Raw genomic sequence first — 15451 nt, forward strand, 5'->3', positions numbered from 1 at the left:
TAGGAAGGTAAAGTGATTTTAATAATGTGTGACCAGGACTGTTTTCATTCAGTCGCACATGCGCAGTTGGTTTGTGTGATGCCTTTATAAACAGTGCAGTGCTTTACAGTGGGTGACGAGTATGAATACAAATCTGGTAATGAGGTAAAGACCACATTTTGACCCCGAGAAAACCCAGCATCTGTTCCACAAGTGCACTATTGAAATTCACAGTAGATTTTTTTCTTGAACCTGAAGGCCAGAAAGGAGAGGTGGGGGGAGAAGAGGAAGGGAGTAAATAGCCAGAGAAGAGAAAATGGGATGAAACAAAAGGCAGTCAGAGTATTTTCTCAGCATAAATAAACAGTGAAATCCCTGTGATTACTGGGCAAGTAAAGTGAAGGAGCCAAAGAACAAAAGACCAACTTATATCAACCATTACACGCTCACAGGCAGATACTGTACAAAACACAAGCTTCACACGAACTTCAAAGACATCTAGAGTTACAGAATCAAGATGAACGGTGAAAACACTCTAAAGCTTAATTTTAAATCAAATAATATTTACTTACTGAAATATTTAGTCCAGTGGAAATCTACTCAGAGTCAGAGGTTTCGGTGTGTGTTAACACGGTCAATACAAAACCTCCCTCTGACTCACTTCTCCTCCTCACTCCCCTGTTCCTGCTTCCATCGGTCTGCCCATCTCATCCACACTAAACTTTCCCACCCCACCAAAGCTGGGTAATGACAGCGTGCAACAGGTTAATGGCGATGGAAGCACTGTGGAAGTAAAAGCTTATGACAGGAAACCAGCAACTGGTGCTGTTGCAGAGATACAGTAAGCACTGACAGCGCCAACAGGAAGCTGAGTAGGTAATGCTGCTGAAGCCGACACTGACCGTATGGAACCAGAACTTCACAATCGGAGCGTTGTAGAACTCATATATCTTGCGTCCCATGGGGATGAGGCGGTGGCGGTTCTGTACCTCCTCAACATCCTTCTTTCTGGATGTCTCCGTGGTTACCTTACCCAGCATTGCCTGGGCGAATGCAAACCCCACGTAGAACGAGGGAGGACGGAGTGAAAGATGTGAGGGATAAAGGGATGGAGAGTGTGGGAAGAGGGAAGCGTGATGGATTGGAAAGACAGAGGAAGAAGAGTTTGGGGAGGAAATCCAGTGGGTACATGAGGATGATCATGAGGACAAGTATGTGGAAGGGAGGAGGTGGGATGCGAGGAACCAAATAACAAAGAAAAACAGAGAAAAAGGGAGAACGGGGAGAGGTGTTACATTATGGGCTACAACAAAGTTTTAATATCATAATCAAAGAAGCAAGCACAGGCAATGTCATCATTCCAAAATGTGAAATGTGTGTTTGAGGTGGAGTGTTGGGTGAAGGCTGGTAACACAATATGACGCAGACACAGACACTCATGGATTGTGTCTCAGACAACAATTAAGAGATAGAAGAGGGACGAAGATAATGACAGAAAGACGACAGAAAAGGGAAAGGGAAAAGATCGGACATAGATATCTCATTTCAATCTGTGACACATTTCCTTATCCATGAGAGAGGGTTCGGAGCCCACTGTTTTTATGGGTCATGGTCTTAATGTCAAAACAACACCAGACCTCTGAGGGAGTTAATTCATGGAATTGTATTGTATGTCAACAAGTATAGTCGACCTGGGCAAATATAACATATTTGAAAGTCTGTCCAAATATTTGAAATATGCCATGAGATGCTGGTTTAAGTTCCCAGGTGGTTAAACAGGTACAATAGTGATAAAACCATTGCTAAGAAATCAGCAAGAAATCAAAGAGGAAATCACAATCAGTCAGGAATCAAGGGATTTCTATTTTCTTCTGAATATATGAAACATATACAGCCAAAGTTTTCTCCAAGGCACACACAGACAGGGCCTTCAAGGTGAACAGATTCAGATGCCAGTGTGTAAATCACACCATGCCTTTACTGCACTGAACATGCACATTATCCGATCAGTGAGTGGACACAAGCTATCACACATTCATCACAGTGTGGTTTATCTAAAGCATCTGAGGATAGGACAATACAATCTCCCTCTGTGGTGTAGAAGTCTGTGTATCTGTATGAATCTTTATGTGATTCATAAGTATCTGAAGGTGCATTTGTACAGTCAGAAGCCAGGGCAACAGGAAGGGCTCATTCAAATGCATCCTCTGGCAGCAGGATTCTTTGTTTACCACCACACTGCCTCAAGGACTGCATGTGCAAAATGACCCGCTTTGTGAATCTTTGCGCTGGCTTGCTGGCTGTGCTCAATGCAGATGGAGAGTATGTACAGTGGTGCTGAAAGGCGTTCAACTTCAGTTCAATCACTCAATGGGACAACCTCAGATCCAGTTTGTGCATTAAATTGCTTTTCAAATTCCAGGCTTGATTTGAACACACAAGCTGGATCTTGGTATCATCTCCAGAATTAATTGGATTGAAATGGAACGAGTCCTAATCCTGCTGTACATCCATGTCTATGCAGATGGACCAACTCTTCCACTGTGAGCTGGGAGAAGGTGCTCAGACTCTGCATGATTTAAGCTCTGCAGCAGCAGGCGGACATGGTTATATAATGCAAAAGCCTGGGCCTCCCATGCTCAGCAGCCGACATGCTGAGTGGTATGCTGCAGCAAGCCATCACTGATGGGAGAGAGTGAGGGGCAGCAATCGGCTAGCATACAGTACTGTACCTCGATCAGATCTGAGCTTGGAGAAAGAAGGAGAAAAAGAAAGAGAACTAGAGAGAGGGGAAGAGCTGTAGAACAAGAGATCGAAAGCAAAAGAAATAATAAAAAAAAAAAAACAAGCAAAGAGAGAGCTGGGTAGAGAACAAGAGGGACGAAAGGAAAGGCAGAGAAATAGAGAAGGAGATAGATAGAAGAAGAAACATACAGGAGGGAACCCACAAGCGGCGACAGACTGAGACGCTACAACTCCACGACCATGTCTTTGCTGAGACGACGAGAAACAGGAAATGGCCGATTTGGCTGGTAGGTTCCAGTTGGCCAGAATAGAGAAACGAATGTGAGTGTGTGTGTTTGCGTGTGTGTGTGTGTGTGTGTCACTCATATGTTTGTGCATATCATCATCTCACTGTGGACAGCAACAACATTGTGTAAAACTGGTCCACAAGAGATGACTACAAAGGACACAGAATCTGGTCAGTGTGGTCAGTGATCAGTTTTATGATCTGAACAGAGTGTGTGTGTGTTTATTGTCTAAAGTTTGAATGTGTATAGATTCTGAGATGCGGGGCTGAGGTGGGTTCTCTCACCACGGAGTTGTACTGCGCCTCACAGTAAGATCTTACTGTGAACTCCATGTCTTCTTCCTCCTTCTCCTTGACTGGTTTCTCAGGCTCCTCCTCCTCTTTCTCCTGCAGGTAGGCCTCCTGATCCTGGGGCATGTAAGACATCTCATCCTTGTTCTTGAACTCCAGACTCAGGATGGACGGTGGCAGAAGCAGCCCTAAGATTACCTGGTTGATGAGGGAAAAAGGAAGTGGAGCATGAGGGAAAAAAAATGATACGTAAAAAATAAATAATAAATTGATAAATGCAGAAATAAATAATTAAATACATAAATCCATCCATATGTTAATTAGGTAGGAGGTCCTACCTCAGTCTAAAGCTGGAGCGATGTGATCTATTGGATGGGTCCACTACTACTGCCTTGACTTGACTAGTACACAGGAGCTTTTCCTTTCCAGTATTGCCAACTAGTGACTTTGACACTAGATTTAGTGACTTTTCAGACCTCTTTAGCACTGTTTTTTTTTTTTTTTCAAATAGCACCTAGTAACAAATCTTTTTGGGCAAACCTTCGCTACTTTCCAAAAAGGACAGTTGCCAGCCCACTGCAAGAGGCACTTTCTGCATCTACTCTGCTGAGTAAATAGCAGAGAGGCAGAGCAGCGCATTCAGTCCGCATGGCTGAATGTGCCATCACTGAGTGATCACTTTACAAGTAAATATAGCCAAAATCACAGCATAGTTGTCTTTAACTTATATGTTTGGTGATTTTGTCAGACAACATCGTGGTTACATTTTTCTGGTTGAGGCAGACCTCACATCCTCGCCTTACCGGCGCTCAGGGTGTCGGGGTTTCTTCCTATCAAAAGGGAGTGTCTTCTCTCCACTGTCACCAAGTGCTGCTAGTAGAGGGAACTGTCTGGTTTGTCTCTATAATATTGTAAGGTTACTCTATAAAGTGCTTTGAGGTAATGAGTTTAGCTAAGTGGCTAATAGCGAGCTGAAGGCAAGGCTCCTGTGTGTCAGTAAAGTCAAGGCAGTAGTAGTAGATCCATCCAATCAGTCACACCGCTATAACAATCCAGCTTTAGACTGAGGTGGGACCACCAACCCAGTTAAGATATGGACACATATATAAATAAATAAATGTAAAAATGCAAAAAATAAATAAATGTAAAAATATAGAAATAGAATTTTTATTACCAAAATGTATTTATTTTGTATTTATCTATGTATTTAATTATCAATTTATGCATTTATTTATTCATTCATTTATTTATTTATTCTTATGTCAATTGTCCCTCATAGTGGAGGTGCAGGAGGAGGAAAGTTAGGGAGAAGAGCTGGAAGAGACAAACCACAGATGTGATAAAGATGTTCATGAGCAGCGCTACAGAAATTAGGACACAGAGAGTCTGGAACAAACCAACCTTCACAATCGGCCTGTGACATGCACACGTGAAACTCACATAATATAAATTTACCGTTGTGAGCACCTCCCATTCATGTCCAGCCTGTGCACGCCTGAATGACAAAGCTTTGGTATTTACAACAGCTCAGGCGCGGGTTTTCATCAATTACAAAACCATTAGTCCAGACAGGCAGGCAAGGCTTCTGTGCTGCCACAATGGATGTGAAGGACACACACCCGCAGCAGATAAAGGAGGCAGGAGTGCTGTAAACACTTCAGATACATAATAGTCAAACAAGAAAAGAAAGAGCGGGGCTGTTACCTCAGTGGGAAGGTGAAGAAAAAGGAAAGAGAGGAAGATGGAGACCAGTGTAATTGAGTGTCTTCTTATCTCTGGAAGCAGCTCCCTTTAACTAATTTCAGAGTGAAACTGTCATTGCACTGACGACTAGCTCAAAAGTGAAGTGAAATTAAATCAATTCAAATTGACTTCACATTCATTTGTGATGAGTTGAAGTATGACAAATGGGAAAAAATAATAATAATGTTATAATTTAATAACAAATGTGTCAGTTAAGACAGTTACATGAGTTTCCTAGATGACTGAATATATGAAAAGAATAGTTTTAGTGTGAAGGAACTGGGTTAGTGACCAGTGAGAAAACCAAATTACACAGCGCAGAAAGCAATGCTTCAGCTTCTTTTGTCATCAGTCATCTTGAGAGGTCGGAGGTAAAGATGTCAATAGTTTGTCGGACTTACTGATATGCAAAGAAATCAATGTACTCGTCCTTGCAATTTATAGTCATCTGTAGCCTCCAGTAAAGATGTTCTCACAAGCGGCGAGTGTTGGAGGGTTGAAGCTGACTCTCCTCTCAACTATAGCGTCTCAAAAATGTGCACACACATTATTTTGACAACATTTTGACAATGTTATTTGCTGTATATCATGAACTCCTCGGGCCACTGAATCTTGTTTGTTGCACACATGGTTTCCTTTCTGTCTTACTTCTGACTTAGCAGCACTCTCTCTCCCTCCCTCCTGCAAAGGGAAAACCTCACTTAAAGCACTTACAGTCTGCCCCGGCTCCAAGAAGCTAGCCAGTCAGACCCATCATCCTGCCTCGCCATGTGTGTGAATATGTGTGAACCCAGCCGTCCCTATAGCAACTCCCAGGGCAACTCTTCATTATAAATAACCCTAACCTCTCTGATCTGAGCGGCGGCCTCCTATCGCCATACCACCAGACGTCTGGAAAACCTGTGTGTGCAAAAATTGCTCAAAACTCAAACAGCAGTCTTAACTGAAACCTCTCTGCTTGACTCAAAAGGATGTTCACCACATGAGCCTCAGTGAATAATATGTGGAGCACAACTTCAAGGTTTTTTTAGTCATTAAGGGCAGTTCCTTCTGTCTCCTCTGGCTTGAGAGAAGGCTTTGTAGGCTTATACAAATGAAGTTGTGGAGGAAGTTCAAGAGACCACCACGACAACCTCGCCCAGACACTCATTACACCACACTAATATTTCTCTAAACTATTATTGTCCAACAAACCTCTTTGCTCTGGCTGCTCCTCCTCCCCACCATCACACAGAACTCGACTGGCTGACCTTCAAGTATCACAGTCTGTCTTTAAGTACATCATTTTACCTACATAAACCCACCATTATTAACGTGTTATCAACAAATATTACTCTGTATAGTCATGTTGGTCTTGAACTGTAGTGTGCATACATGTAATTGTTTTGTAAATAAACAGAGTGACTCCATCCATCGGGAAGCGGATATGTTGAGGCCTTGGCTTCCACAAACGGTAAGATAAAGTATTTTAACCGTCAGTGGTGACCTGTCTACTTTTTCACAGTCCAGTGCACACGCTCCACATCATTGGGAATGAGTCATCATGGCCACACCACAGTTATAACCAGCCCTACTAGTGTGTTCCCTCCTTTAGCTTCCTTAATTGTTAGAACATTGTTTTAATAAAAGCTCCTTTTTTCACATGCACAGTTTTGGTCATATGAATTTAGTCAAGATAAATAGGCAAACCACTGTACAGTAGAGGGGTGATTTGAACAGAAGGTCAGCCCTCAGTACTGGGCTGGTTTCAGGACTGGTGGTGCATGAGATTCAACAGGGATGTGGCTATTGTACTGTATATCTTTAAGTTCACTGCACATCATTGTACATTATTTGTAATTGGAGCTTCACTTAGGAATTGTGATCAAAATATGCATACCTGCATTCCATACTGCAATCTCTTGCTACTTATCTGCCAATATACATACTGATACTGTATATGTACTGATATATTTGTAATAAGCTAAGGCTTTGTGGCCTCTGCTGCTAGTACAGGTATATTGTACATATATGTACATATTCCTACATTTCCAAACATGTGGAAAGTACAATCATGCTCCACTTTTCTTGAAGTCACTCAGCAGATCTGCAAGAGTGATTTGGGCCACCTCTAAAATAGTTTCTTAAGCAGGTGAGAACGTTTCTCATTATTTTTCCTGCCCAACTTTTCACCAGTAGTCAGAGCATTTCAGTACAACCCTGCCTCCTGACATTTCATGTAATGTAACTATACTATTCTTTACCCACAGGTACTGTCAAACATCTGGCCCGCTTCTCTTACCTTCAGGCCGGAGTTCTTGCGCATGCGCAGGCGTCCCATCCACATGTCGGTCAGTAGCATCTGACTGCAGGTGTGAGCGATGAAATCTCTGTGTTTGGCTGCTACCGCCAACTGCAGGCAGGTGGCGTTGCTCCAGTTCTTCAGCTCATATGTCAGCAGCTTCATGGCCATCTGCTCATCCTGTTTATAGGACTGGTCTAAGAGTTCCACTGCCAGCTGGCCAAACTCTCTGGGAGATTATAGGGAGGACATATACAGGCACACAGAGACATGAACAGAGACTGTAACACACTTTGTCCAAACATGTGAAAATGTAACTGAACTGGTCAAGGAATCACAGACCATCTGTCCAAATTCTGGAGAGATTAGATTTGCATACAAACATTTGAACACACACACACACTTTTGCATATCAACACACAAGCCCATTCAAGGCCTTATATGATGAGGATATCTTATATCTTTAGTGATGCACACACATGCACCCAGCAAAGAACGCCCAAATTCTCACTGGTAATTACATCTCTATCTTTTCCAAGTGTAACAGGTAGTGGGAGATACCTTCCAGGTCACCATGGGGTTTTAGTCATGCCCACTTCCTGGTTTTAATTTGTTTGGGGAAGGCTATAATATTCACCCTGATGCTGCTACTCTTGCTCTCTCGTGCTGTCTGGTGAGCCTGTGGTGTGCTGTCTTTGCTCTGTTTGTTTTGTTGGTTAATTATTGTGTTTTGGTCTGTTTAGTTGTTTCATTGGTTGCACACTGTTGTCCCTCGGTATTGGTTTGGTTATTTTCCCCAAGAATTTTACCTGTCTCAAGTTCTAATACCTGTTCTTTTGTTTGTTTCTACAGTGCTGTAGGTGCGGCAGCCGAGCGTGGCCGGCTCGACGGTGGGAGGGTTTGGTGGTAGAAGTTCCTCACCTGTGCTTCGTCACCCCCCATATTAGTGTGTTTGGTAAATTTGCACTTCCTTCACTATTTATTTGCATCCCCTTGTTTGATTTGCTGTTTGATGTGTGTAGGGCACCGAGTTGGTGGAGGTGCCTATACCGGTTTAAATAATTTCTCCCTTCCCTGCCTGCGGCCACACCTGCTATATCCTACGGCTCCTTTCTTTTTTTTGTGTTCCTGTTATTTCATTTTATATGAGACAAATTGGAACTTGAGGCACTTATGTTTTTCTATTGTTGTTTTTCTTTTTCTCTTAACTTTCTCTTATATTTAAATAAATTTGTAATCTTGGGGGAAATCCTTGTCTCAGTCCATCTTTTGTCACCTGTATCAGTTAGGTATCTGTGGATTAACTGTTTTACTGAGGTATTAAAGGGGGTCAGAAGTACCCGAATGTTTCAGTTAAATCGGGCCTTGCCACGGCCCGTCACACAAGGTGAAGGGGTTTTTGAATGCTTTAGTTTATAATGTATGTTTAAAGATGAACAAGGAAATGTTCTGAACATTTGGGCTAATGTCAAATATTTGTTTGTGAATGAGGCAGAATAATGAGAACAATGTGGAAACATAGGAATGTAACATAGCCACACATATCAATAAACAAAACCTTGCACTAACAAATATGAAAATCGAAACATAAAAGCACCACCCAGTGTGTCGAAATGAATATGATAATAACATAAATCAAGACTCGAGAATCAAGTTTCGCCCTAATTTCTCCCTCTGACAAAACATGCTTCCCACACACACACACACACACACACACACACACACACACACACACACACACACACACACACACACACACACACACACACGACACACACACACACGTATTTCACCCTACACTGTAATGCAATCAGTCCTGTGTAGTTTAATGTGTATAACAAGCACTAACTATACTGGGGTTTGGAGGACTTATGTTGTTATTGGTTGTTATAGATAGTCAGCACATGGCACAGTTCACCAGTGTTGCATGAATGGATGGATTGAGCTGAACTAATACAGGAACCTAATACACACAGTGGGGTCTGAGACCACCAAGCGCTATATCAGACTTTTGGACTTCACTGTACAAAGGGTGAAATTTCAACAGTATTTGTTTATCTTGTTTACAAGCGCCTTAAAATGTACAAACTCCCCACAAATATAAGCTTTACTTGTAAGTACTGCCATACATGATAAATAACACTAGTTCACACAAAGATCCTTGAGTTTATACAACACACACACACACACACACACACAACACACAACACACACACACACACACACACACACACAAGACATTCACAAACACCACAACCACAAATTATGTGACGATAACATGAAGATATAAAAATGTATTTAGTTAAATGAGCTCTTCGAAGGAAGCCAGCCAAATTCTCTGTGGAAAGGTAAACTCAACATATGCCAGCTCTGAGGCTATCCTTTTGAAACTGTGTGTGTGTGTGTGGTGTGTGTGTGTGTGTGTGTGTGTGTGTGTGTTGTGTGTGTGTGAATGCTGGGGGAGAGGTTTTTCCTGGTGTTGCTTGGCTTCATTGTAGTAACTGAAAAATTTCCCCTAATTAATGGTTATTTCCGTAGCCAGCATTTTCATCTCTAGTGATACCTTCATCTCATATGATATCCTTAACTAACGATGATGCATGTTATTAGATTTCTGTATGTATGTCACTTACGTCCTGTGGGAGCCTGTAGTCTTTCGAAACAGGTCAGTTTTACAGGGAACAAGACATGCTAGTGTGTTTGTATGTGTGCATCACCTTTGTGCTTGAGTTTTGGTGGTAAACGTTCTCATCTAGACTCCCTACTCAACTTTGCCTTAATCATTTAACACAGGATATATTTCCATGAAATAAGCCCTGCTTGGGACACTCGCACTATATTGGAATAGCATGTTAAAAACCACACAAGCAGAGATGGCAGTATCTGTCTGTGTCACTCACCTGGAGTTGTGGTTTAGTTCCTGGAGATGTCATCCACCATGTCATTCTCTGAGGCTTCGTGTGCCATGGCTTACAAAGCTTACAGGCATCCAAGGCCTTGGCCATGGCCTCTTCGCCATGCTGCCACGAATGCCATCTTTGACGTTTCATAAGCACAGCCACACCATCAGACTCATGGAAGGGAAAGGGAAATGGTTCTCGCGTCGTCCAAATCGATGTCACACTCTTCCTCTCGTTTTCGTGTAGTTTTCTGGCGGCCTCTGCGAATTGGCATGTCGTCCTGGAGAGATCCATAACAAGTGAGTGGGGTGGAAAGCAAAGGCATCAATGAAAGAGATTGTTCAGGTGATTTTTCGGGATGATATTCATGGCCATGAATTCAGTAGAACAGGACGCATTAGAGTGTTTTAGGTTGATCCTGATGAGGTCATGATGTACTGTATGAGGTCCAATGCTTGGGTTCTAAATGGTGATACAAATGGCACCCAAGAAAAACTGGATTGTACTCATGACAATCACCAGTGCATGTAGGGTTTTCATTGTATTTTTATAAAAAGTGTTCACCTTCCACATGCAGTGGAAAGTCAGACAGGTGGAGGCAACAAAGTCTTACACACAAAGTCTCATGTAGCATCATGTATTTTGTGAAACACATTTTCCTTTTACTTATGAGTAACAAGACACCACTAGAGGTGAAGCAGTCAGTGTCTCCAGGTTTGCTCACTGTCTCTGGAGAAATTGACTCTGCCAGTTAGTGCTGAACATGGCATGTCAGCAGGCTGCATTGATCTCCAATAATTTCACATTTTAACAGCTGAGAAACTACTGACAGTTGGTCAATTACATACATCTGAGACATTACTTTCAGTGCTACTAAAATTGCTGTTTGATATGGGAGAGATTATCTGGACAAAAGAAAGATATGATAATACTTCTGCAGTAAAGGATTCAGCTAGTGACACCACTCGATATGAATCCAGTTATATGACATTAAGTTTATAGAGTTAATGGAGTATTTAGATAGAGAGCTACCACACAGATTTAAAACTTCAATAATTGCAGGTGTCCTAAGGTTAACAGCAGTACATTTAACACAATCTGTTTCATGGCCAGCTTTGCCGTACTGATTATATGATAAATTGGCTTACAAAAAGGGAGCAAAGCATTACAGGAAATAAGTAGATTTAACAGGCACAAACAAAAAGAGAGAGACCACACACTGACAGGGAGACAGATTTCAAACAGGCAGACATACAAAGGAACGGAGAGCCCATTCGTCGATATAAATACCTCTGAGATAACTGTGGCCATGCTGTGATAAAAGGTTTATGATGTAGATACTTCATGGTGTGTACACCATGGATACATGTGAGTACACAAACCACATGTATTATGTAATCCGTTGTGCAGTCCTTACCTATTCAGTAAATGTACTGGGCTGGCTGGACATTGGTCAGTATGAGTATATATATATATTGAAACTGTCTGGAGCCATTAGACTGTATGTGTCAAACGCATTTTTCCATTCATAATATTTGAGGAAAATGTAAAATTGAAAAAATGATTTTGTACAAGGCAGTGTGAAGTGTCTTGATAAATTTTACTTTGACACAAGCCTCAACTGACTCAAAAGTGTATACAGATGCCAGGCAAAATAAATGAAATATTGTCCCTCAAGTTCTTCTTCAAAAGGACTGCGAGGCACACAGCACACACTCAACAACTATCTTGCTGTAAAGATTCAGCAGACTGTCTGTACACTCACTCAACATATATCACGAGTGAAAAGACTGTGTTTTAGACAAGGGAAAGGATACAGTGAAGAAATGACTAGAATAGCAACCATGATGAGATCAACACTCCACCTCCATCCCAGCAGTTCAGGGCTTTGGAGCTAGAAAAGCAACAAAAAACATAAACAACAGAACAAGACCTTGTCGAATGTTTTTATAGAGCAAATTTACTCTATAAGCACAAACACAGCATAGGACTGACAGAAAAGACAGACCCATGACATGAGACCCTAAATTTCCTCATATGGAAAGTCACCCATAGTTTAAAGGGTTTTAATAAGGGCTAGTATTTTGTGCTGGTTGTGATTGATGAGTAAACTAAACATACAGCAACAATCTCTTATGCTAGGTGTGTTCTGGCATGTATTAAAGCAGAGTGTATTTGTGCATTTGGTACAGTACTGTGTAGTCTGTATTAAAGCGGGGCATGTATGAATTATGCATGTCATGAGCCATCATCTGAGTTGTAAAAATAGCCCAGGTCTCCTGTGGGGATTTGATATCTGCATCTATTCAATGGCTTTGTTCTTAGTTAACATGGTGTGTGTTGATTGTGTGTGTGTAGTGCACGTGTGACACGATGGCTATGTGATGACGTTCATTTATCTAGAAAATCACAGTTAAATTTGGAACTGACTTCTCTTTCGCCTCTCTCTCTCTTTTGCTCTCTCTCTCTCTGCTCTCTCATTTTGCGTCTTTGCTCATTCTCTGTCCCATTCACTTCTTGCTCTTCGCTTTATCTGCGTCTTTCCAGCTGCTTTGTTGCTGCCATGCAGACATACAAGAGATAAACAGGCACATGAAGACTACGTACACACACTCAAAACATACACACTCACGATACATAAACAAACGCCAAGGCTGCATCATCAAGCAGAAATATGGTGTTTCAGACACAGCTGTGCATATTTCTATTTTCTCACACACCTGTGGCAGTGTGTAAGATATTGAGCAGAATAGAATAGAATCATATGTCAGCAAACAACAGAACATGAACATTAACCATATGTGATATGTGGTGTAGCAACACACAACCTCCAAAACATATAGTACAATTTCAATGGTCAGCTTCTCCACTTTGGTTGAAAGTGTGCTAATCAGCGAGGTGAGTTTCTGCGTTCGGGTTGAAGACAGTGTAGAGGTACGATGGCAAATGATGAAAGAGCCATTGCTATAATGAATGGTATTTGATTGCATCAAAGCTAATAATAGCCTGTGCTGCACTCTACATTGACGTTTAGTAATTGAAGAATGATGGTAGGACGTACTTCTGTATGTTTGACCTCTGCTGATGAACAGCGCCAGGAGCTTGCATGATATCACAGGTGTTGGATTAATGACACTCCGCTTAGAAGAATACAATAAATGCCATAATCATAGTTCTCATATTGAGTTTTTCTACACTGTGTCTATTCAGTGTGCTTGAGCTTTTCCATTTGGACAGTTAGGCTGAGACATGTAGATCTTATATCCCATCCTTGTGTTACACTAGCTGGCATGTTTGCACTGAAGACAAACTGCTGTTAATCCTGTTGTTATTTATAGCTGTAAAATCTTGCTCGCCAATAACAGCTAGTTAGTGATTCAATGATTACTTTTTATTGTTTTTTTTCACGTGAAGCATAAACCTGGTTTTACTGACATATAAATAAACAGTGGATATCAATAAAGTTTTACTTACTTTATTTGGGCTGCTGTTCCTAGACAAAGATTTCTGCGTCCCATCATTGCGGGTTACATCGTTTTGCTCATAGGTTTGGAAATAAGTCGGAGCAAAGGAAACCACCTTAAGTCTTATGAAGACTATGACTTATACCTATCGACTTGAAGACTATATTTGATGTCTTCCTGCTCATGCAATCACATCACAACCAGTGCATTTATGTGTATGCTAATTAACTAGTTGCATCAGCCAGGTGGAGTTTACCCTTGAGGTCACAATCCCCTAATTAACATTTTATTATTAAATATAATTAGCTAATTTTATCCATGCTTGCCCTTACTGTGCAAATTTGATAAATGACGTTCATTTCGACTGTACTGTTCGTTTTGATTATAATGACATTAAAGCTTTTCGATGTATGTAAGTGTTGAAATTGTATTAAATGGTGGGACTGCTAATGACGGTTGAATCAATTCACCACCCTTTTGGGTCCAAAGAGGTTGTGTGTTTAGAGTTCTGAATCTCTTCCTGGTGTAGTTGACACCGATATGCCCGCGCCATGAGTAGTCAATGACCAGATCCAATGTCGATGAGGCTGATGCGGTAGTGCGGGGGCAGGTTTCCTGGAAAACCAGACAGTTGTGTAAGAAGGCAGAGCAACCCACTCCAAGTGATTTATAAAGAGAAATAAACAAGACGGGAACAAAGAGTGCAAAACAAATCCACAAGTCATACACGCTCTACAAAATCCATATCCAAACTCTTTTTGGCTATAAAAGAAATACATGATTATCGGATTCACCTACAGTAGATCCAACTGACCGAGATATTGCTCGCTTGGAAGAAACACACAATGTCAGTGAGTAACCGCACGATAAGCAAGCAGCAGGGAAAGGAGACACACAAAACTCAGGCAAGATCTCTCTTCCATCTCTCTCTAATACGTTTATACCTCAACCAGACTGAGGTTCAGTTGTTTTTACAATTTGAATTTCTTTAAAAGTATGTTGGATCTCGGCTTGATTGCAGAAACTCCGATATCATAACCAAAACAGTTGGTTGAACCAAAAACTGGTCACTTTTTCAGGTTCGTATACTGCCCGACACACTTTGTGTAAGATGGTGAACCACTGGTTTAAGTCCCAAGCTGTAAACTCGTTCTGCTTAAATTATCATAGGAAGTCAGAACATGGAGGAAAAATTAAATAACTCAAGTGCATAATGATTACAAGAGAATATATACGTCTGAAGGACAATTACAAACATAGTAACAGAAATTAATATGATTCGTCACAATTTGGCTTTAGGGAATACATGAGTCGTTCTCAGTGAGGTTCAATGCAGTGTCCTGATGTGAAGAAGAAAAGGAAGAGAGAAGTAATGATCATCATTAGACCTGGAAGGAGGGGCAATTGCATAGAGAGACAACGGACCAGCTATTAACACAAGGAGGATCATTATGAGAATAGAAGTCGCCTTCGCATGAAGACTAATAAATGAGAGTTCAATACTCGCTGCTCCTCTCTCGTGGCCCTCAACGATGCCACCGCGAGAGTGTGTCAGTCATTATCCCTGACCCTAGCGTGTTTCCGTTGAATTACCATTCCTTCACATAGCTTTACACTACCTTTCATACCATCGGTGCGAGCCGCGTGCGGCACCATCAAGAATGACTCTACGTATCGTCCTAGTCCCACTGTTGCAGTCGCTAGCCTGACTTCCATATCCCAAGATCCAATTCATTGGGCCAGCACAGGACAGCACGTCGCT

At 41.6% G+C, this 15451-nt stretch overlaps 1 protein-coding gene across 1 annotated transcript in view; it reads right to left on the bottom strand.

Annotated features, from left to right (window-relative positions):
- The window catches only part of LOC111226390 (transient receptor potential cation channel subfamily M member 3-like), a 114130-nt gene that overhangs the window by 10417 nt on the left and 88262 nt on the right, over positions 1-15451 (bottom strand). Inside the window, exons 16-18 of the mRNA XM_022751508.1 lie at positions 7326-7554; positions 3296-3499; positions 882-1022 (exon numbers count right to left, since the gene is read on the bottom strand). Of these exons, the coding sequence (XP_022607229.1) occupies positions 882-1022; positions 3296-3499; positions 7326-7554 (574 nt within the window). The remainder of the gene's footprint in view (positions 1-881; positions 1023-3295; positions 3500-7325; positions 7555-15451) is intronic.

Source organism: Seriola dumerili, unplaced genomic scaffold, assembly GCF_002260705.1.
Source record: "Seriola dumerili isolate Sdu_G_001 unplaced genomic scaffold, Sdu_1.0 BDQW01000017.1, whole genome shotgun sequence".
In the NCBI taxonomy this organism is placed as follows: domain Eukaryota; kingdom Metazoa; phylum Chordata; class Actinopteri; order Carangiformes; family Carangidae; genus Seriola; species Seriola dumerili.